Genomic DNA, 22830 nt, shown 5'->3' on the forward strand with positions numbered 1-22830 from the left:
CCCAACAGCACTCGGTGTACTAACACCCCAAGTACTGCAGCGGTTCTAGGCGGCACCACAACCTTCTCGAGGGCAATTAGGGATGGGCAATAAATGCTGGCCTAGCCAGCGACGCTCACATTCCATGAACAAATTTAAAAAAGGACCACATGCAGAATTTGGAAGGTTCAGATGCAGGCCAGTCATGCAGAAGATTTTTATTTTGCTTCAACTTGACCACAAAGGTCGCACCTACACACTGCCTACAAACTAATACAGAATAGTAGAGTTAGATGATTTACATGGAAATCTTGGCAACACAGGTGGGATGATGGACAAGTAAAACTGGATGCCTACTTTTCTATAGAAGATAAAAAAATAATTTCCACATCTCTTTGGTTCAAGAGTAAAACAATTTCCAGATCTAAATGCCCTTTTAATATTGCTTCCCCTTCAAAATGTTCTTGAAATATTCAATATTTGGGATTTTTTTTGCATGCAAGTTGTTCACTGTTGAGGGAGAATCTTTTCACTTGCACTCTTAAAGATGAAAAATAATTCTTCTACGTCATACATCTTTTACAAAGTTCAGTATTGAGTCCAAAATGCCAATTGGAAAGTTGCAAATAACTATCCTTTGGCACCTCATGACATCAGCAACACCACCCATGTAGCATCCTCCGAGGGCACCCTCCCTGTGCTGAAAGCACCAGCTCCTTTCCCATTATTGCAGGCTGGTTAATGCCCAGACTCCTGACAGAAAAGGCATGTCAATGTTTGTTCATTCATTTTAGTTCCTTATTTAATAAAACAGACTAAACACAGATGATTTTATTTTTGAAATAAATTTAAAGTCAGAATAAAATAGTGTCAACCAAGGTCCTAAGTTTCAAATATTACATTCAGTAAGCGAGTCTATTCACTATAACAGGCTCTCACAAATACTCCCATTAACTTGTCTCAAAATCCAAGTTAAACTCAAATTTATTTGATATTCTCAGCTCACCAACAGCTGAACTACCAGAGAAAGAAGTTCACATGCGTCACCTGCTGCAAAAGTGTGCACAGAGATTCTAGGGGTACTATTACACTTGCAGACTCAGGCAGATACTTGTGGTGTCTTGATCCCAACAGCTGGAGCTTAGCTTAGTGGAGGCCTGAGCCTCTGTAATAATAACCAGCTTTTTGGGAAAATCAGCTGAGCTCATTTTCTAGCTCTTTCATTTCTGGGCTCAATTTCCAATTCAATCCATTGTTGGACAGGGCAATTTGGAAGGAGTCATCCTTCAGATGAAAGCAAAATACTGCGGAAGCAGAAGGAGTCGATCTTTCAGATAAGATGCTATATTAAGGTCCCATCTGCCTGTTCTGGACCCCTAGATTTAAAAGATCCTCAGGAATGATCTGAAGGAGCAGTGAGATTTCCCATTCTCTTAACCAAAATTCCTCCTTCAAATAGTACCAAAGCAATGCTGTTACATCATGTGTGCCTCCATAATAACTTCAAACTAAATTATTTGTATGAACTGATTGGAGACATTTGACACAAGTCATTAAGGTAAAAGCAGGATTTTAGTGTAAATGTCAGCTCGTGGATTTTGAAACTATCTACCTACCTCCATAAAATTCTACCTGAATTCAGTCTAATTAATAACCTGGGTAAGTGAATTAGCACAGACATAAATAACATCTCCTTTATGAAATGAGCTTGGGAAAAGAACAAAGAACAGTACAGTACAAGAACAGGCCATTCGGCCCTCCAAGCCTGCGCCGATCTTGATGCCTGCCTAAACTAAAACCTTCTGCACTTCCGGGGACCGTATCCCTCTATTCCCATCCTATTCATATATTTGTCAAGATGCCTCTTAAACATCGCTATCGTACCTGCTTCCACCACCTCCCCTGGCAGCAAGTTCCAGGCACTCACCACCCTCTGTGTAAAGAACTTGCCTCGCACATCCACTCTAAACTTTTCCCCTCGCACCTTAAACCTATGTCCCCTCATAACTGGCTCTTCCACCCTGGGAAAAAGCTTCTGACAATCCACTCTGTCCATGCCGCTCATAACTTTGTAAACCTCTATCATGTCACCCCTCCACCTCCGTCGTTCCAGTGAAAACAATCCGAGTTTATCCAACCTCTCCTCATAGCTAATGCCCTCAAGACCAAGCAACATCCTGGTAAACCTCTTCTGTACCCTCTCCAAAGCCTCCACGTCCTTCTGGTAGTGTGGCGACCAGAATTGCACGCAATATTCTAAGTGTGGCCTAACTAAGGTTCTGTACAGCTACAGCATGACTTGCCAATCTTTATACTCTATGTCCCAACCGATGAAGGCATGCATGCCGTATGCCTTCTTGACTACCTTATTCACCTGCGTTGCCACTTTCAGTGACCTGTGCACCTGTACGCCCAGATCTCTCTGCCTGTCAATACTCCTAAGGGTTCTGCCATTTACTGCATACTTCCCACCTGCATTAGACCTTCCAAAATGCATTACCTCACATTTGTCCGGATTAAACTCTATCTTTGCCATTTCTCCACCCAAGTCTCCAACCGATCTATATCCTGCTGTATCCTCTGACAATCCTCATTACTATCCGCAACTCCACCAACCTTTGTGTCGTCCGCAAACTTACTAATCAGACCAGCTACATTTTCCTCCAAATCATTTATATATACTACAAACAGCAACGGTCCCAGCACTGATCCCTGCAGAACACCACTAGTCACATCCCTCCATTCAGAAAAACACCCATCCACTGTTACCCTCTGTCTTCTGTGACTGATCCAGTTCTGTATCCATCTTGCCAGCTCACCTCTGATCCCGTGTGACTTCACCTTTTGCACCAGTCTGCCATGCGGGACCTTGTCAAAGGCTTTACTAAAGTCCATACAGATAACTGCCCTTCCTTCATCAATCATCTTCGTCACTTCCTCAAAAAACTCAATCAAATTAGTGAGACACGACCTCCCCTTCACAAAACCACGCTGCCTCTCGCTAATAAGTTCGTTTGTTTCCAAATGGGAGTAAATCCTGTCCTGAAGAATCCTCTCTAATAATTTCCCTACCACTGACGTAAGGCTCACCGGCCTATAATTTCCTGGATTATCCTTGCCACCCTTCTTAAACAAAGGAACAACATTGGCTATTCTCCAGTCCTCTGGGACCTCACCTGTAGCCAATGAGGATGCAAAGATTTCTGTCAAGGCCCCAGCAATTTCTTCCCTTGCCTCCCTCAGTATTCTGGGGTAGATCCCATCAGGCCCTGGGGACTTATCTACCTTAATGCTTTGCAAGACACCCAACACCTCCGCCTTTTTGATAATGAGATGGCTGAGACTATCTACATCCCTTCCCTCGGCTCATCATCCACCAAGTCCTTCTCTTTGGTGAATACTGATGCAAGGTACTCATTTAGTACCTCGCCCATTTCCTCTGGCTCCACACAGATTCCCTTCTCTGTCCTCGAGTGGGCCAACCCTTTCCCTGGTTACTCTCTTGCTCTTTATATACGTATAAAAAGCCTTGGGATTATCTTTAATCCTGTTTGCCAATGACTTTTCATGACCCCTTTTAGCCCTCCTGACTCCTTGCTTAAGTTCCTTCCTACTGTCTTTATATTCCTCAAGGGATTTGTCTGTTCCTAGCCTTCCAGGCCCTTACGAATGCTTCCTTTTTCTTTTTGATTAGGCTCACAATATCCCGCGTTATCCAAAGTTCCCGAAACTTGCCAAACTTATCCTTCATCCTCACCGGAACATGCCGGTCCTGGATTCTAATCAACTGACATTTGAAAGACTCCCACATGTCAGATGTTGATTTACCCTCAAACAGCTGCCCCCAATCTAAATTCTTCAGTTCCTGCCTAGTATTGTTATAATTAGCCTTCCCCCAATTTAGCACCTTCACCCGAGAACTACTCTTATCCTTATCCACAAGTACCTTAAAACTTATGGAATTATGGTCACTGTTCCCGAAATGCTCCCCTACTGAAACTTCGACCACCTGGCCAGGCTCATTCCCCAATACCAGGTCCAGAATGGCCCCATCTCTAGTTGGACTGTCTACATATTGTTTCAAGAAGCCCTCCTGGATGCTCCTTACAAATTCTGCCCCATCCAAGCCCCTAGCACTAAGTGAGTCCCAGTCAATATAGGGGAAGTTAAAATCACCCACCACTACAACCCTGTTACCTTTACATCTTTCCAAAATCTGTCTACATATCTGCTCCTCTACCTCCCGCTGGCTGTTGGGAGGCCTGTAGAAAACTCCAACATTGTGACTGCACCCTTCCTATTCCTGAGCTCCACCCATATTGCCTCGCTGCAAGACCCCTCCGAGGTGTCCTCCCGCAGTACAGCTGCGATATTCTCCTTAAGTAATGCAACTCCCCCACCCCTTTTACATCCCCCTCTATCCTGCCTGAAGCTTCTAAATCCTGGAAAATTTAGCTGCCAATCCTGTCCTTCCCTCAATCAAGTCTCTGTAATAGCAACAACATCATAGTTCCAAGTACTAATCCAAGCTCTAAGTTCATCTGCCTTACCTGTTATACTTCTCACATTGAAACAAATGCACTTTAGACCACCAGTCCCGCTGTGCTCCGCTACATCTCCCTGCCTGCTCTTCCTCTTAGTCTTACTGGCGTTATTTACTAGTTCCACCTCATTTATTTCACTTGCTGTCCTACTGCTCTGGTCCCCACCCCACTGCCACACTAGTTTAAACCCTCCCGAGTGACGCTAGCAAACCTCGCAGCCAGGATATTTGTGCCCTTCCAGTTTAGATGCAACCCGTCCTTCTCGTATGGGTCCCATCTGTCCCTGAAGAGATCCCAATGGTTCAGATATCTGAAACCCTCCCTTCTACACCAGCTGTTCAGCCATGTGTTTAGCTGCACTATCTTCCTATTTCTATCCTCACTGGCACGTGGCACAGGGAGTAATCCAGAGATTACAACCCTAGAGGTCCTGTCTTTTAACTTTCTACCTAACTCCCTAAACTCCCCCTGCAGGACCTCGTCAGTCTTCCTGCCTATGTCGTTGGTACCGATGTGTACCACAACCTCTGGCTGTTCACCCTCCCCCTTCGGAATGCCCCCTGTCCGTTCAGAGACATCCTTGACCCTGGCACCAGGGAGGCAACATACCATCCTGGAGTCTCTTTCACGTCCACAGAAGCGCCTATCTGTGCCCCTGACTATAAGAGTCCCCTATAACTATTGCTCTTCTGCTTTTTTCCCCAATAGGCCATTCCCCCCCCACCCCCCAAACAGTATCCAAAACGGCATACTTGTTAGAGAGGGGGATAGCCACAGGGGATTCCTGCACTGACTGCCTGCCCCTTCTAGCGGTCACCCATCTATCTGCCTGCACCTTGGGTGTAACCACGTCTCTAAAACTCCTGTCTATGACGCTTTCTGCCACCTGCATGTTCCTAAGTGCATCCAGTTGCTGCTCCAACCGATCCATGCGGTCTGTGAGGAGCTGCAACTGGGTACACTTCCTGCAGATGTAGTCGTCCAGAACGCTGGAAGTGTCACGGACCGACCTCCCACATCTCACAGGTGAAGCACTTCACCCCTCTAACTGACATTTCTAGCACTAATTAATCAATTCAATTTCAATCCAGTTCCTAACCAGCACAAAACTGTCCCAAATTCAATAGCAATTGACAGTCAGAGGTAAGGCACAGGTTGGAGCAGAGAAGATGGCTAGATGTTGGCCTCTCACCTCTAGGATATGGATTCATATCTGCTCTAGATGGATAGAACAACAGTCGCCATGCTGTAAGGACCCTTTATGAAATTAGCTTGGGCAGTCTCAATCCAGTTCCTAGTCAGCATGACTGTGTTATACCTGACCTGGAAATGCTGGATACTGACTCTGGGCAGCTAAAATGGGGGGGAAAAAATGCCCAGTCACAAACATTCCCTGCTTTGATGAGCACATAAATGTAAATAAAAGCATTGATAATACCAATGTTTAACTATTGAATATAGGTGCCACAGAAGCGATGGACACAAAATAAATCAAAGTGAAATAACAATGCTTAGTTTTAGCATCCTTAGTGAATGACAAAAGCAGTGTCTTTAACTGTCCGAAATTAGTGGTTTGTATGAAATTTGTTTAGAATTGGTCAGCACAGCACCATGTTAAGTAATTAAAAGATCTGTTACGTTGACACCCATTCTGCTGACTATAATCCACAACAGGTAGGGACTTATGAAGGCTGGTTGCCTAACTCACTTGTGCATGTGGCCTTAGAGCATTGCACTGTACTTCCAAAGATGAGAGATATATGTAAATTAGAAAATGTTGAAACATTTGGAAGTAAACACCTACTTCTTACCTCAAATTCATCCAAAACACTCCAGCAGTTTTCCCTTTGGCTGTCACACCAAACGCAAACACTGTTCAAATGAGCCAAGTACTCAAAACAATTGATGCCACCACCAAACGCATCTTCCCCCTCAGCTCCCAGTCAGTATTCTGAAGGGATCATTCCCTCCGCGACACCTTGGTCCACTCCTCCATTACCCCTGACACTTCGCCCCTTTCCCACGGCACCTTCCCATGCAATCGCAGGTGTATTACCTTGCCCTTTACCTCCTCTCTCATCACCATCCAAGGCCCCAAACACTCCTTCCAGGTGAAGCAATGATTTACTTGTACTTCTTTTGATTTAGTATCCTGTATATGCTGCTAACAATGTGCTCTCTTCTACATTGGGGAGACCAAACACAGATGGGTGACCGTTTTGCAGAACACCTCCGCTCAGTCCACAAGCATGACGCCAAGCTTCCGGTTACTTGCCATTTTAATTCACCACCCTGCTCCCATACCCACATTTCTGTGTTGGCCTGCTGTAGTGTTCCAGTGAACATTAATGCAAGCTTGAGGAACAGCATCTCATTTTCCAATTAGGCACTCTACAGCCTTCCGGACCTAACATTGAGTTCAATAATTTCAGAGCATGACTGGCCTTTTTTAAATTTTATTTTTATTTTCTTTCATTATTTTTAACCATGTGCCTGCCTTAAACTTGGTTTTTCACGTCTGTGCTTTTGGACAAAGCTGTTCATTATGTCATTAACACTCTCTCTGGACTAATGCTTTGTCTTTCACCACACCATTTACACACCCTTTGCCTTTGTCCCGTGACATCTTTTTAATCTCTCCTGCCCTCTGCCCCATCACACACCTTCCCTTTTGTTCTCTTCCCCACACCGCACCACCCCTACCCCCACTTCACTTGCTTAAAACCTATTACAATTCTAAACTTTGCCAGTTCTGATGAAAGGTCACAGACCTGAAACGTTAACTCTGCTTCTCTCTCCACAGATGCTGCCAGACCTGCTGAATATTTCCAACACTTTCTGTTTTTACACAAAACAGTTAACTGCTTACTGAGCATACCAGAAGGCAGCTTATTTTTCCAATTACCATAGCTCCAATTTCTAGCACTTTATGAAATCCCCACACTTGAAAACTGCAATGTTCTTTATTCTCAAAGGGCCGCGAAAAATCTATTACATTTTATAAATTTCAAAGAGATGTTACTTAAGTTTTCAATTTTGTGCATTTTTCTTAAATGTTTTATTGAGGATTACTATTATTCAGCTTCCAGAACTTTACATTTTCCAGCAAGAGTAGCACTAATTGTATATACACAAGTATAATTTGTCACCGTCAGTTTAACCCTGGATTTTAAATTAATTCATATCCGAAAACAATTATATAGTTAATAATTCCAACAGGCATTCATTTAATTTTCACATCAAATTCCTGAGGCACATTACCACTGCCTTCTAGACTTCAGTCTAGTCTGTTATACAGAATAGGATTTTAAGTCATGAGCTGTACAACATAGATAATTTAAAACACAATCATAACAGATGGTATCTTTTACCTATACTTCCTCATTCACTAATAAGTATCCACCATAGTGCAAAACCTTTAAACTTCATCACTGATGAATGCTGTTCAGCACAAACAGCACAACATTAGGTTATTATCGATTCCAACACACCATCATTAACAGATGGTACATTTCTGTATTTCAAAGCCTTCCACAGTGCACCTGCTGTTCTTTGTATGGGCAGGCCTATTGTACTATGTTTCTGCTCCAGAATGAACAATGTGGTAGCAGATGGTCTGCAACAGGGTATTTCTGGAAAGTGAAAATTTAAGGTGATATGAAAAATCCAAAATAATTTAAAGATATAGTTGATAATATAAAGAAAACAAATTAGTCTACTGTCCTGCAGGATGAAGTCCCAAGTTCAAATCCTAGCTCGGCTAAACATACTCAGCTGAGGTTTAAGAAGTTGTGAAGTGGAATAAAGTGACCAAGCACAGGCTCAAGCAGAAGAGGTTGTGCCAACAACACAAATGCTAACAGAATATTGGGTTTCTCAAGGCTCTTATCACCATGCAGCAGCTTATTCGGAAGCAGAGAGTGCTGAGCGAGTAATCAGCTGGGAAGGTCAGTTTCAACTTAAACTTAATTTTCCTTTTGTTTTCGGCGGACCAGGGGGCTGCTGGGTAAGTAAAAACTTATATATTTGGGCTGTTTCTGAACCCGAGACACTACACATGTAGTGTCTCCCACCCGCCCTCCTCCTCTAACCAAAAAAAAAGGACTTGGTGGTGTGTAGATAAGGTAAGGCTTTTTCTATTTCTCTTTTTTTTAATCGTGAGATTGGTAAAAACTTTTCGTTCCTTTTTCATTTATCTAAATTAAGCTTAAGATTAAAAATGGCAGATGATCTCGTGTTATGCTCCTCTTGCTCAATGTGGGATCTCAGGGACACGGCTGATGTCCCTGACTCCTTCACGTGCATGAAGTGTGTCCAGCTGCAGCTCGTTAGACCGCACGACGGCTCTGGAGCTGCGGGTGGACTCACTTTGGAGCATCCACGAAGCTGAGGAGGTCGTGGATAGCACGTTTAGCGAATTGGTCACACCGCAGATTAGGATTGCTGAGGGAGAAAAGGAATGGGTGACCAAAAGGCAGAGAAAGAGCAGGAAGGCAGTGCAGGTGTCCCCTGCGGTCATCTCCCTCCAAAACAGGTATACCGTTTTGGATACTGTTGAGGGAGATGGCTCACCAGGGGAAGGCAGCAGTAGCCAGGTTCATGGCACCGTGGCTGGCTCTACTGTTCGGAAGGGCGGGAAAAAGAGTGGAAGGGCTATAGTCATAGGGGATTCGATTGTAAGGGGAGTAGTGGTCGAAAACGAGACTCCCGAATGGTATGTTCCTCCCAGGTGCACGGGTCAGGGATATCTCAGATCGGCTGCAGAACATTCTGAAGGGAGAGGGTGAACAGCCAGTTGTCGTTGTGCACATAGGCACCAATGATATAGGTAAAAAACGGGATGAGGTCCTACAAGCAGAATTTAGGGAGTTCGGAGCCAAGTTAAAAAGTAGGACCTCAGAGGTAGTAATCTCAGGATTGCTACCAGTGCCACGTGATAGTCAGAGTAGAAATGAAAGAATAGTCAGGATGAATGCGTGGCTTGAGAGATGGTGTAGGAGGGAGGGGTTCAGATTTTGGGACATTGGGACCGGTTCTGGGGGAGGTGGGACTATTACAAATTGGACGGTCTACACCTGGGCCGGACTGGAACCAATGTCCTTGGGGGTGCTTTTGCTAACGCAGTTGGGGAGGGTTTAAACTAATGTGGCAGGGGGATGGGAACCAAATGAGGAGGTCAGTGGACAGTAAGGAGGTAGTAACTAAAGCCTGTAAGGAACTAGATAATGAAGTCAGCGTGACGAAGGGAAAGAGTAGGCAAGGAGCAGATGATGTACGCAAAGGGACTGGTGGTCTGAGGTGCATTTGTTTTAATGCAAGGAGTGTAGTAGGTAAGGCAGATGAACTTAGGGTTTGGATTAGTACCTGGGAGTATGATGTTATTGCTATTACTGAGACTTGGTTGAGGGACGAGCACGATTGGCAACTAAATATCCCAGGATATCGATGCTTCAAGCGGGATAGAGAGGGAGGTAAAAGGGGTGGAGGCGTTGCATTACTGGTCAAAGAGGATCTCACAGCTGTGCTGAAGGAGGGCACTATGGAGGACTCGAGCAGTGAGGCAATATGGGCAGAACTCGGAAATAGGAAGGGTGCGGTAACAATGTTGGGGCTGTACTACAGGCCTCCCAACAGTGAGCGTGAGATAGAGGTACAAATATGTAAACAGATTATGGAAAGATGTAGGAGCAACAGGGTGGTGGTGATAGAAGATTTTAATTTTCCCAACATTGACTGGGATTCACTTAGTGTTAGAGGTCCAGATGGAGCAGAATTTGTAAGGAGCATCCAGGAGGGTTTTCTAGAGCAGTATGTAAATAGTCCAACTCGGGAAGGGGCCATACTGGACCTGGTGTTGGGGAATGAGCCCGGCCAGGTGGTTGAAGTTTCAGTAGGGGACTACTTTGGGAATAGTGATCACAATTCCGTAAGTTTTAGAATACTCATGGACAAAGACGAGAGTGGTCCTAAAGGAAGAGTGCTAAATTGGGGGAAGGCCAACTATACCAAAATTCGGCAGGAGCTGGGGAATGTAGATTGGGAGCAGCTGTTTGAAGATAAATCCACATTTGATATGTGGGAGGCTTTTAAAGAGAGGTTGATTAGCGTGCAGGAGAGACATGTTCCTGTGAAAATGAGGGATAGAAATGGCAAGATTAGGGAACCATGGATGACAGGTGAAATTGTGAGACTAGCTAAGAGGAAAAAGGAAGCATACATAAGGTCTCGGCGGCTGATGAAAGACGAAGCTTTGAAAGAATATCGGGAATGTAGGACCAATCTGAAACGAGGAATTAAGAGGGCTAAAAGGGGTCATGAAATATCTTTAGCAAACAGGGTTAAGGAAAATCCCAAAGCCTTTTATTCATATATAAGGAGCAAGAGGGTAACTAGAGAAAGGATTGGCCCACTCAAGGACAAAGGAGGAAAATTTTGCGTGGAGACAGAGAAAATGGGTGAGATTCTAAACGAGTACTTTGCATCGGTATTCACCGAGGAGAGGGACATGACGGATGTCGAGGTTAGGGATAGATGTTTGATTACTCTAGGTCAAGTCGGCATAAGGAGGGAGGAAGTGTTGGGTATTCTAAAAGGCATTAAGGTGGACAAGTCCCCAGGTCCGGATGGGATCTATCCCAGGTTACTGAGGGAAGCGAGAGAGGAAATAGCTGGGGCCTTAACAGATATCTTTGCAGCATCCTTAAACACGGGTGAGGTCCCGGAGGACTGGAAAATTGCTAATGTTGTCCCCTTGTTTAAGAAGGGTAGCAGGGATAATCCAGCTAATTATAGACCGGTGAGCCTGACGTCAGTGGTAGGGAAGCTGCTGGAGAAGATACTGAGGGATAGGATCTATTCCCATTTGGAAGAAAATGGGCTTATCAGTGATAGGCAACATGGTTTTGTGCAGGGAAGGTCATGTCTTACCAACTTAATAGAATTCTTTGAGGAAGTGACAAATTTGATTGATGAGGGAAGGGCTGTAGATGTCATATACATGGACTTCAGTAAGGCATTTGATAAGGTTCCCCATGGTAGGCTGATGGAGAAAGTGAAGTCGCATGGGGTACAGGGTGTACTAGCTAGATGGATAAAGAACTGGCTGGGCAACAGGAGACAGAGAGTAGCAGTGGAAGGGAGTTTCTCAAAATGGAGACGTGTGACCAGTGGTGTTCCACAGGGATCCGTGCTGGGACCACTGTTGTTTGTGATATACATAAATGATTTGGAGGAAAATATAGGTGGTCTGATTAGCAAGTTTGCAGACGACACTAAGATTGGTGGAGTAGCAGATAGCGAAGGGGACTGTCAGAGAATACAGATAGATTGGAGAGTTGGGCAGAGAAATGGCAGATGGAGTTCAATCAGGGCAAATGCGAGGTGATGCATTTTGGAAGATCCAATTCAAGAGTGAACTATACAGTAAATGGAAAAGTCCTGGGGAAAATTGATGTACAGAGAGATTTGGGTGTTCAGGTCCATTGTTCCCTGAAGGTGGCAACGCAGGTAAATAGAGTGGTCAAGAAGGCATACGGCATGCTTTCCTTCATCGGACGGGGTATTGAGTACAAGAGTTGGCAGGTCATGTTACAGTTGTATAAGACTTTGGTTCGGCCACATTTGGAATACTGCATGCAGTTCTGGTCGCCACATTACCAAAAGGATGTAGATGCTTTGGAGAGGGTGCAGAGGAGGTTCACCAGGATGTTGCCTGGTATGGAGGGCGCTAGCTATGAAGAGAGGTTGAGTAGATTAGGATTATTTTCATTAGAAAGACGGAGGTTGAGGGGGGACCTGATTGAGGTGTACAAAATCATGAGAGGTATAGACAGGGCGGATAGCAAGAAGCTTTTTCCCCAGAGTGAGGGATTCAATTACTAGGGGTTACGAGTTCAAAGTGAGAGGGGAAAAGTTTAGGGGGATATGCGTGGAAAGTTCTTTACGCAGAGGGTGGTGGGTGCCTGGAATGCGTTGCCAGCGGAGGTGGTAGACACGGGCACGATAGCGTCTTTTAAGATGTATCTAGACAGATACATGAATGGGCAGGAAGCAAAGAGATACAGACCCTTAGAAAATAGGCGACAGGTTTAGATAGAGGATCTGGATCGGCGCAGGCTTGGAGGGCCGAAGGGCCTGTTCCTGTGCTGTAATTTTCTTTGTTTGTTCTTTGTTCTAGCAGAAAACACCGACCTAGCCACAGTTACTCGTGTGGCCCAGGAGGCTACAAATAAGAAAAATTAGGCTCAAATTATGTTAATTACCTTGCATGAAGATTCAGCATATGATGATAGTTCTAAATTACTACTTTATTTCTGAATCTGAATATTAAAGGTATTAGTGGTACTTCCCACAGTACATGAATTGCATACCAACTGCTGTTAATCTTCCACTCAAGTGCAGCTTCTAAAGTTGAAATAATGGGCTTTATCCAAACAGAAGCCCAGAACAGGATGAACTGAATGTATCACGCTCATTAAAATAAAGAAAACAGATGGTATTGCACAGTGCTATGTTTTAAAATTAAAACTATGATAGTAAATTGAGAAGGCACATGTGGTGACATGCAGCAATCCATGTAAAGCAAGTCTGAAAGTTCAACATGAAGCCAGCTACTTCAATGCCCTCAACTTGTGCGCAATCGATTGGTACACCAAATACTTAAGAAAACTTTTATTATTAGCAAAGACATCATTTAAATGCGCCAGAGTAATACCCATATACAAGTCCCAGATAATTTATATAAAGTATTGTGTGGATATAAAAAAAGAAAAACTTACACTTAAATAGCATCTTTCACGAGCAGCAGACATCCCAAAGCACTTTACAGCCAATAAAATATTTTTGCAGTGCAGTCACTGTAAAGGTAGGAAACGCAGCAGCCAATTTGTGCACAGCAACTCCCACAAACATAAATGTGATAATGGCCAGATAATCAATTTTTGAGATGTTAAATGAAGAATAAATATTGGCCAGGACACCGGGAAGAACCCGCCTGCTCTTCTTCAAAACAGTGCTGTGGAATCCTTCACGTCCACCTGAGTAGGTAGACGGAGTATTGGTTTAACGTCTCATTTGAAAGATGGCACTTTTGACAGTGCAACACTCAACGCAGTACTGCACTTGAGTGTCAGCCTAGATTATTGTGTTCAAACCATGAAGTGGGACTTGAACCCACAACCTTCTGACTCATGGGCGAGGATGCTACCAACTGAGCCACAGCCGACACCAACTGTTGAAAAAACTGTTGTAAAGTCATGGCCTTCGGAAAAAACTTGCTTAAAAATATGGAAGCTGCAGGTGTTACCATATTTTGTGTGGTGAAGGGTGTGAAATTACATGATGACCAGGATGATTCTGTGCACCTCATATACAATGAGAAAGCATTTGTCTTGTTAAAAGTGTGGTGATTTTGACAGTTATCAACTAGTTACATTGCCCAGCAGCTATCCCAGTAATCCTCACCTGTAAAGTGCTTTTCAAAGAGATTGTTATCTGATTGATAACAATGTGCAACAGTGATCAAATAAATACCTCAAAAAGCACTATCATATTTACTTTTGCATATGATATGCACTATAATTGCTAAATATAAACAGAGTAGGTGTCTAAAAGTTTAGCACAAATTCGTTTTAAAAGGCATGTTTGCTAAAATCAATCAAATCTTTTTATTTAACTGTTTCTAGTAATATTGGCAAACTGAAAATGTTTGATAATGAGACACTCCATTTAATTTTTCTGCAGTAGTTTGATTTCATTCAATACTCCTACAATTGAATAATTGCTAATATCAAAGTCACTAGTTGGATAATCAGTTTCTGCTGGAGATGTATGATATGTAACAAAAGAGCAAAACTCAGAGCTTGACTCCTGTATTACACATCAACAACGAGATCAGTTTAATCAAAAATTTCATGATGAAAGGAGAAGCTTGCTGTAATTGGACCTAGTTTTGGGTTCCAAGAGGCCCTAATGGACAAATATATATTTGCATGTATTAGTGATACACATATTGTAATCCATATACTATACAGTATTATTGTTACGGACAGGACAGGTGGGAAGTCTTGGCTGTGGAGTCAGTCTGTCCGCAAACGTCTTTGTTAGTTCCGTTCCTGCAGATAGGAGTTGTTAGCATGGAATGGGCTCTATTCCATTTCAATGTGTTTTCCCCAAAGCTAATTCAGACGTGGATAATGGGTTTCATCTTCAACAGACAAACATGTTTGTTGACAGTACAGGAGGGGTCACCTGATCTGTACTCCATCTTGCCTGTTGCACAAATGTGTCCTTTTTTTGTATTCAGTTCAACAGTTGGCTATTTCATAATTCCTCTAGTTCATTTCATATTTCATCACTGTTCCCTCTCTACGCATGGCATTCTATGTAAAGGACAGTCATGGTGCGATAAGTAATTTTATGCTATTGGTATATTATTTGCGATAACATATTGTTTATAGAGAGGGAGGGCAGTAAGCCAGCCAACTGGAAAGACAATAGCTGAAACACCAGGAAAGAGACAGAGTCAGGCCCAATAGAGAGGACAGAAAGGAGCAGTGGAGCAGCCAAACAAGAGAAGTGAAAATGGATGCAAAAATTGTGGGGAGAGGCTGAGCAGGGCCATGCGCAGGAGCCACAGAAGTACCCTTAAAGGCATGGGGAGTACAACAAAAGGGCCAGAGGGAAAGGAGTAGGCTGGCTCAGTAAGAGTAGCAAGACCACAAAAAACTGAATTTTTCTTTAAACTAGAGAATCAATGTAAAATTCAAAATAAAACTAAATTATGACTTCAAAATTAACTTGCCCAGGAGGGCAAAAAAAAAAAATCATTTGAAACAATAAAATGGCAACATTCTCAGGCCGTAGGAGCCTCTTCCTCTTTGCCCCATCATAGACATTATCCCTGCATCTGCACTTGCTTAAAACCAGTTCATCTCCCAGTTCTGGTGAAAGGTAATCGACCTGAAACATTAACTCTGTTTTTCTCTCCCTAAAGATGCTGCCTGATGTACAAATACATATGAACTTTAAGAGAAGCTCGAGGAATAGGACAATATCTTTTAATTAGACATTTTACAGCCTTTACAACCTTCCAACCTCAACACGGAGTTCAACACATCATAACCACCATTTCATTTTGTCAGGCAGCTAGTGCTGGAATTAGTCTGCTGTTACCGTTTACACCTCCGCTGGACCCATCTTTTGTTTCTTTATCTGTCCCATGACCACTCTCTTTTGCCTTGCACCATTATCCCTTTTGATACTTAACCACTCCAGCCCTCCACCCCATAAAAGACTTTCACCTTTTGTTCTTTCCTCCCCCATCTGCTTTTCCCTGGCTCTGCACTTGCTTGTAAAGTATTAAATTGCTAACTTCTTCCAGTTCTAATGAATGGTCATCGACCTGAAACATTAACTACTTCTCTCTCTACAGATGCGACCTGATCTGCTGATTATTTCTAGCATTTCCTTATATTACTTCAGATCGCTAGCATCTGCAATATTTGTCAAAATATATATGGATTCTGAGAGATGATTGTTGCATATTTAAAACTGGATGGAATATTAACTAAGTAACACATTCACAAACATTGCCCTCCTATTTCTCATTTACATGCTGCCCCTCAGTAAAATCATTTGAAAACAAATCAGGTTTCAAACACACAGTGACACCAGCTCTATCTTACCACTACCTCTCTCAACCCCTCTAATCCCCGATTTGTCACGCTGTTTGTCCACCATGCAGTATTGGATAAGCAGGAAGTTCCTCCAAATAAATGTTGGGAAGACCAAAGCCACTGTCTTTGGTCCCTGCAACAAACACCACTTCCTAGAAACTGTCTGAGACTAAATCAGATTGTTCTCAACCTGGTGTCCTATTTGACCCCAATTCAATTCCCAACCCCATATCTACTCAACTACCAAACTGCCTATTTCCGCCTCTAACTTCACCCATCTCTGCCCATGCTTTAGCTTATTTGCTGCTGAAGCCCTCATCCATGCCTGAATACCTCTAGGCTCAACTATTCCAATGTTCTCCTGTCTGGCTTCCCATCTTGCACCCTCCATAAACTTAAGCTCATCCAAAATTCTATTTCCCGTATATATCCTAACTTGCACTAAGTCCCGTTCACACATCTCCCTTGTGCTTGCTTGTTTTCAAATCCCTCCCTGACTTTGCCCTTCCATATCTCTGGAACCTCCTTCAGCACTAAAACCCTCAGAGAGCTCTTCGCTTCTCTAATTCTGGCCCCTTGAGCATTGCTGATTTTTTTCACTCCACCATTGGCAGCCATGCCTTCAGCGGTCCAGGCCACAAGCTCTGTAATTCACTCCTTAAATCTCTCTCTCATCGAATCAGAGCTCTCCTCCTTTCAAGAGACTCCTTAAAACCTACCTCTTTGACCAAGCTTTTGATCACCTCCCCTAATAGCTCCTCATATGGCTGTGCCAATATTTGTTTGATAGTCCTGCAAAATGCCTTGGGATGTCTTACCATTTTAAATGTACAATATAAAAGCAAGCTCTCGTTGTGGTGTAATTGAATAGCTCTCAGCAAACCAAAAACAAGTTTACTGCACCTTTAAATGCACACTTGATGTAACAACAGCAATTATTACTGTCAAGTCATATTCTGTTCTATATTTACTGATGCTTTCATAAATTCATACTTTTCCATACATAGAACATAGAACAGTACAGGCCCTTCGGCCCACGACGTTGTGCCGAACCTTTAACCTACTCTAAGATCAAACTAACTACCTACCCTTCATTCTACTATCATCCATGTACCTATCCAAGAGTCGCTTAAATGCCCCTAATGTATCTGCTAGGGCGGCAGAGTGGCGAGGGCGGCACAGTGGCGCAGTGGTTAGCACCGCAGCCTCACAGCTCCAGCGACCCGGGTTCGATTCTGGGTACTGCCTGTGTGGAGTTTGCAAGTTCTCCCTGTGTCTGCGTGGGTTTCCTCCGGGTGCTCCGGTTTCCTCCCACATGCCAAAGACTTGCTGGTTGATAGGTTGATAGGTTAATTGGCCATTATAAATTGCCCCTAGTATAGGTAGGTGGTAGGGAAATATAGGGACAGGTGGGGATGTGGTAGGAATATGGGATTAGTGTAGGATTAGTATAAATGGGTGGTTGATGGTCGGCACAGACTCGGTGGGCCGAAGGGCCTGTTTCAGTGCTGTATCTCTAAACTTCTACCACCACCGCTGGCAGCGCATTCCACGCACCCACCACTCTCTGTGTAAAGAACCTACCTCTGACATCTCCCCGAAACCTTCCTCCAATCACCTTAAAATTATGCCCCCTGGTGATAGCCCTTTCCACCCTGGGAAAAAGTCTCTGACTATCCACTCTATCTATGCCTCTCATCATCTTGTACCCCTCTATCAAGTCACCTCTCATCCTTCTTCGCTCCAATGAGAAAAGCCCTAGCTCCCTCAATCTTTCTTCGTAGGACATGCCCTCCAGTCCAGGCAGCATCCTGGTAAATCTCCTCTGCACCCTCTCTAAAGCTTCCACATCCTTCCTATAATGAGGCGACCAGAACTGAACACAATATTCCAAGTGTGGTCGAACCAGGGCCTTATAGAGCTGCAGCATAACCTCGCGGCTCTTAAACTCAATCCCCCTGTTAATGAAAGCCAACACACCATACGCCTTCTTAACAACCCTATCAACTTGGGTGGCAACTTTGAGCGATCTATGGACATGGACCCCAAGATCCCTCTGTTCCTCCACACTACCAAGAATCCTGTCTTTAAGCCTGTATTCCGCATTCAAATTCAACCTTCCAAAATGAATCACTTCACACTTTTCCAGGTTGAACTCCATCTGCCACTTCTCAGCCCAGCTCTGCATCCTGTCAATGTCCCGTTGCAACCTACAACAGCCTTCCACACTATCCACAACTCCAGCAACCTTCGTGTCATCGGCAAACTTGCTAACCCAGCCTTCCACTTCCTCATCCAAGTCATTTATAAAAATCACAAAGAGCAGAGGTCCCAGAACAGATCCTTGTGGAACACCACTGGTCACCGAGCTCCATGCTGAATACTTTCCATCTACTACCACCCTCTGACTTCTATGGGCCAGCCAATTTTGTATCCAGACAGCCAACTTTCCCTGAATCCCATGCCTCCTTACTTTCTGAATGAGCCTACCATGGGGAACCTTATCAAACGCCTTGCTAAAATCCATATACACCACATCCACTGCTCTTCCTTCAGCAATGTGTTTTGTCACATCTTCAAAGAATTCAATAAGGCTTGTGAGGCATGACCTGCCCCTCACAAAGCCATGCTGACTGTCTCTAATCAAAACCATGCTTTTCCAAATAATCATAAATCCTGTCTCTCAGAATCCTCTCCAATAATTTGCCCACTACCAACATAAGACTGACTGGTCTATAATTCCCAGGGTTATCCCTATTCCCTTTCTTGAACAAGTCAAGTACAGCAGAACTTTATCTCGTGAGAAATACTGAAAAACAGAAACTGCTGGAAACTCAGCAGGTCAGGCAGCATCTGTGGAGAAACAAAGTTAACATTTCAGGTCGATGACCTTTGACCTGGAAAAAGTCAGAGATGTAAGAGATTTTAAGCAAGCAGAGGCAGGGAAAGCAGGGAAGAGAGGAAAGAAGAAAAGGGAAGGCCTGTGACAGGGTGGAAGGCAGAAGCGATTAAATGACAAAAGGGATTATGGTGCAAGGCAAAAGGAGACAATAATGGGACAAGTAAAGGAACAAAAGATGGGTCTTTTGTGGTATAAATGGGAATAGCAGAATAATTACCAACAGCAGCTGTCCGAAGAAATGGGGGCAGTGGTTATGATCTGAAATTGATGAACTCAACATTGGGTCTGGAAGGCTGTAAAGCACCTAACTGAAAGATGACGTGCTGTTCCTTGAGCTTACGGTGAGATTCATTAGAAAAGTGTAGGAGGCCAAGGACAAACGGGTCAGAGTAGGAGTGGGACGGAGAATTAAAATGTCAGGCAACCACAAGCTCAGGGTCATGCCTGAGGGCTAAACAGAGGTGTTCCACAAAACAATCACCAAATCTGTGTTTGGTCTTCTCAGTACAGAGGAGACCACAATATGGGCAGTGAAAACAGTATACTAAATGGAAAGAGGTCCAGGTAAATTGCTGTTTCACCTGGAAGATGAGAAGGGAGGAGCTAAAAGGGCTCCTGCACTTGCATTGCAAGATCCTGTGGGAAGGGGAGATTGTGTTAGGGGAATTGAAGAATGAACCAGGGTGAAGCAGAGGGAACTTTCCCTTCAGATTAATTAAAGGGGAGTGGAGGGGAAGATGTGTTTGATGGTGGCATCACATTGAAAGTGGCAGAAATGGCAAAGGAAGATCAAATGAATGTGGAGGCTGGTGGACAATGTTCCCTCTAGGCTGCGCGCATGCATGGCCTCACAGCAATCCAGAAGCTACCACGCAGGCTGCACACAAGTCATCCCGTTTGACACTGCACATGCGTGGCTGTACAAGTAAATTTAAAAGTGCTGCACCGACAAGTGAATAGACTGTGCACAAGAAAAAAATTATAAAGGGATGTTGCTGGCGGAGTGAAAGGCAGGGATAAGAGAAACACTATCATGGTTCTGGGAAGGAAGGAAAGGGGTTGGAGCAGAAGTGCCGAAAATGGGTCAGGGTCAAAGACCCTGTCAACCATGGTGAAGAGAAATCCTCGGTTGACGAAAAAGGAAGACGTATCAGAAGCACTAGTATGGGATGTGGTGTCGTCGGAACAGATGCAATGGATATGGAGAAACTGCGAGGAGTCCTTACAGGAAGGGGGATGGGAGGAAGCGGTGTCATGGCAGCTGTGGGAATCAGTGGGCACATAGTGGATATTTGTCGATAACTATCCCCAGAAATGGCGATAGAGAAGTCGAAGAAGGGAAGGAAAGAATCGGAGATAGAACATATGAAGGCGAGGGAAAGGTGGAATTTGGAAGCCAAGTTGATGAAATTTTCCAGTTCAGGGTGAGAGCAGGAAGTGACACCTCTACAGTCATTAATGTATTGGGAAAAGAGGTGAGGAAAGGGATCTGAGTAAGACTGGAACAAAGAATTTTCCACATATCCCAAAAATCAGCAGGCATAGCTAGGATCCATACTGTACCTATAGCAACATCTTTTATTTGGAATGAGTGGAATCAAAGTTGTTCAATGTGAGAACAACTTCAGTCGAATGCAGGAGAGTGTTGATGGATAAGGATTGGTTGGGCCTCCTTTCAAGGAAGAAGTTGAGGGCCCTCAGGCCATACTGGCAGCAGTTGGAGGTATAGAGGGATTGGACGTCCATGGTGAAAAGGAGACAGTTACAGCCAGGAAATTGGAAACTGTTAAAATGGTGGAGGGCAGAGACAGGAGAAATTATCATGGGGAATGAGAAAGTGGCAGAGATCTTGAACAAATATTTTGTGTCTGTTTTCAAGGTAGAAGGCACATATTACATACCAGAAACAGACAGTAACCAAGGGGCTAACAAAAGTGAGGAAATTCAGGTAATTAATATCACAGAAAAAGTACTGAAGAAACTTAAGGGACTAAAATCCAACAAATCCCCAAGAATTGATGACCTGCATTCTAGGGGTCTAAAAGAGGTAGCTACAAAGATAGTGGATACACTGGTTATGATTTTCTAAAATTCCCTAGATTCTAGAACGGTCCTAGCAGATTGAAAGTTTGCAAATGTAACACCAATATTCAAGAAGGGAGGGAGTATAAGAAATGGGTCCTCTAATAAATGATCATTTTCAGAATATAGAATTCTTATGGAATTAATAGACATAATATCGTGCTTGCCTCTCTCCGTTGAGAACGATCCTATGGCAGGCAGCCAGGACAATGTAAGCTTGTTATCACTGCCATGGACATGATTCTAGCACAGCCTCTGAAACAAGACATTCCTAAAGCTGATACGGTGGGATCCCATGAGTAAAGGTTAAACAGAATGTCCTAGCAAGCGCTGAGCCATGAGATGACTCCATGAGCTCTGAACAAAAATGGGAGGGATTACCTTGAATATGATTGACATGGTACACTCACCAGCCACCAGAAATAAAGTATATAAACAGGTGCTCATGAGAAATGGGGGGTCTTCTTAGGATGGAAAACAGCTTCTCAAGGTGAATCCATCCTGGCTCTGGCCCACGCTTTGGTTAGCTCAAGAAGACTGAGGGCACTGAGGACCAAAGAGACCACCTAAGCCTTACCTGCCTCATCCGTCAGGGAGATTGCCAATACCATTCTGCCCTACTGTGTGAACTGGGATCAGCAATCTGTTCAATCTGTTACGGGTCGTATATCTATTCTCTGTTTAGCTTATGCATATTTAAACGTTTGCTTCTTAATAAACTATTTTAAACATTATGAACACAATCCCCTTCTTTGGGTATCTGTGACTCCCGAACCTAAATCTTACAAATTGGTGTCAGGAGTGGGATTCAGTGGTTGAGATTTCATAGGCTTTGAACTTGAGAAACAACAGTCTTAAGTCGTAATTCTTCAGCCAAACCAGGAGTTACAATGGCACCAGCATATTCTAGGCAGCGACTGATAGGGCTTGACAGAGAAAACTGAAGCAATGGGAGCGAGATATATACTGGGATTTGTAGGAGAATTTGATGGGGATTACAAAGTCAAGAAAGGTAAGATGAAGTTGAAAAAGGTCCGGAATAAGTTGGCCTATGGTGCACATGTATGTGCCTTAGAACTGATTGAAAGTACGAGTTAAGGGAACGGATAAGTAAGTTACAAAAAGAAAGCGATGGTTGCTAGAAAAACGCACGTGTTTGGACATCACATCAGGCCCCTGCAGATACACTCTTGCGGAATAACAGCCAGCCGGCACTCAAATGGTCGTCATTTTGGTGAGGTACCCAGACTACCGACCTCTATCTGAGCAGTCAACACCTTCAAAAGGCGAGGAAGGAAATTAATAAATAATATTTTAAAATGCTCTTTATTTATCGCCGGCATGGACTCCAACTTAACACACGGACCTGTGGCAGCCGGCATCAGCTGAGCTTTTGGCTCCGTTTCATCCCCGCCCGAGCCCGGGTGTCTTTACTTACCAGCCCATCGATCTGAACCTGTTTGACGGGAGAGCCAAGCGCCGCTGCCACCGCAGCAACAGCAGCAGCCGCCGCCGCGGTCCCGGCAGCCGCAACACCACCATCTCTCCGAGACGCCATCTTGCCGCAGAAAGAACCGGAACCGGGAGCGCAGGGAAATGTATCCGCTGGAAACATGACACGGGAGAAAGTTAAAGGGGGGGGGGGGGA

The 22830-nt window shown here is 44.0% G+C and overlaps 1 protein-coding gene across 1 annotated transcript in view; it reads right to left on the reverse strand.

Moving 5' to 3' along the window:
* Positions 1–22762, reverse strand: part of eif3hb (eukaryotic translation initiation factor 3, subunit H, b) — a 201373-nt gene extending 178611 nt beyond the window's left edge. Inside the window, exon 1 of the mRNA XM_068032173.1 lies at positions 22621–22762. Within this exon, the coding sequence (XP_067888274.1) occupies positions 22621–22740 (120 nt within the window). The 5' untranslated portion in view covers positions 22741–22762. The remainder of the gene's footprint in view (positions 1–22620) is intronic.
* Between the last annotated feature and the right edge of the window lie 68 nt (positions 22763–22830).

The sequence above is a fragment of the Heterodontus francisci genome, chromosome 5, assembly GCF_036365525.1.
Source record: "Heterodontus francisci isolate sHetFra1 chromosome 5, sHetFra1.hap1, whole genome shotgun sequence".
Taxonomy (NCBI): Eukaryota; Metazoa; Chordata; class Chondrichthyes; order Heterodontiformes; family Heterodontidae; genus Heterodontus; species Heterodontus francisci.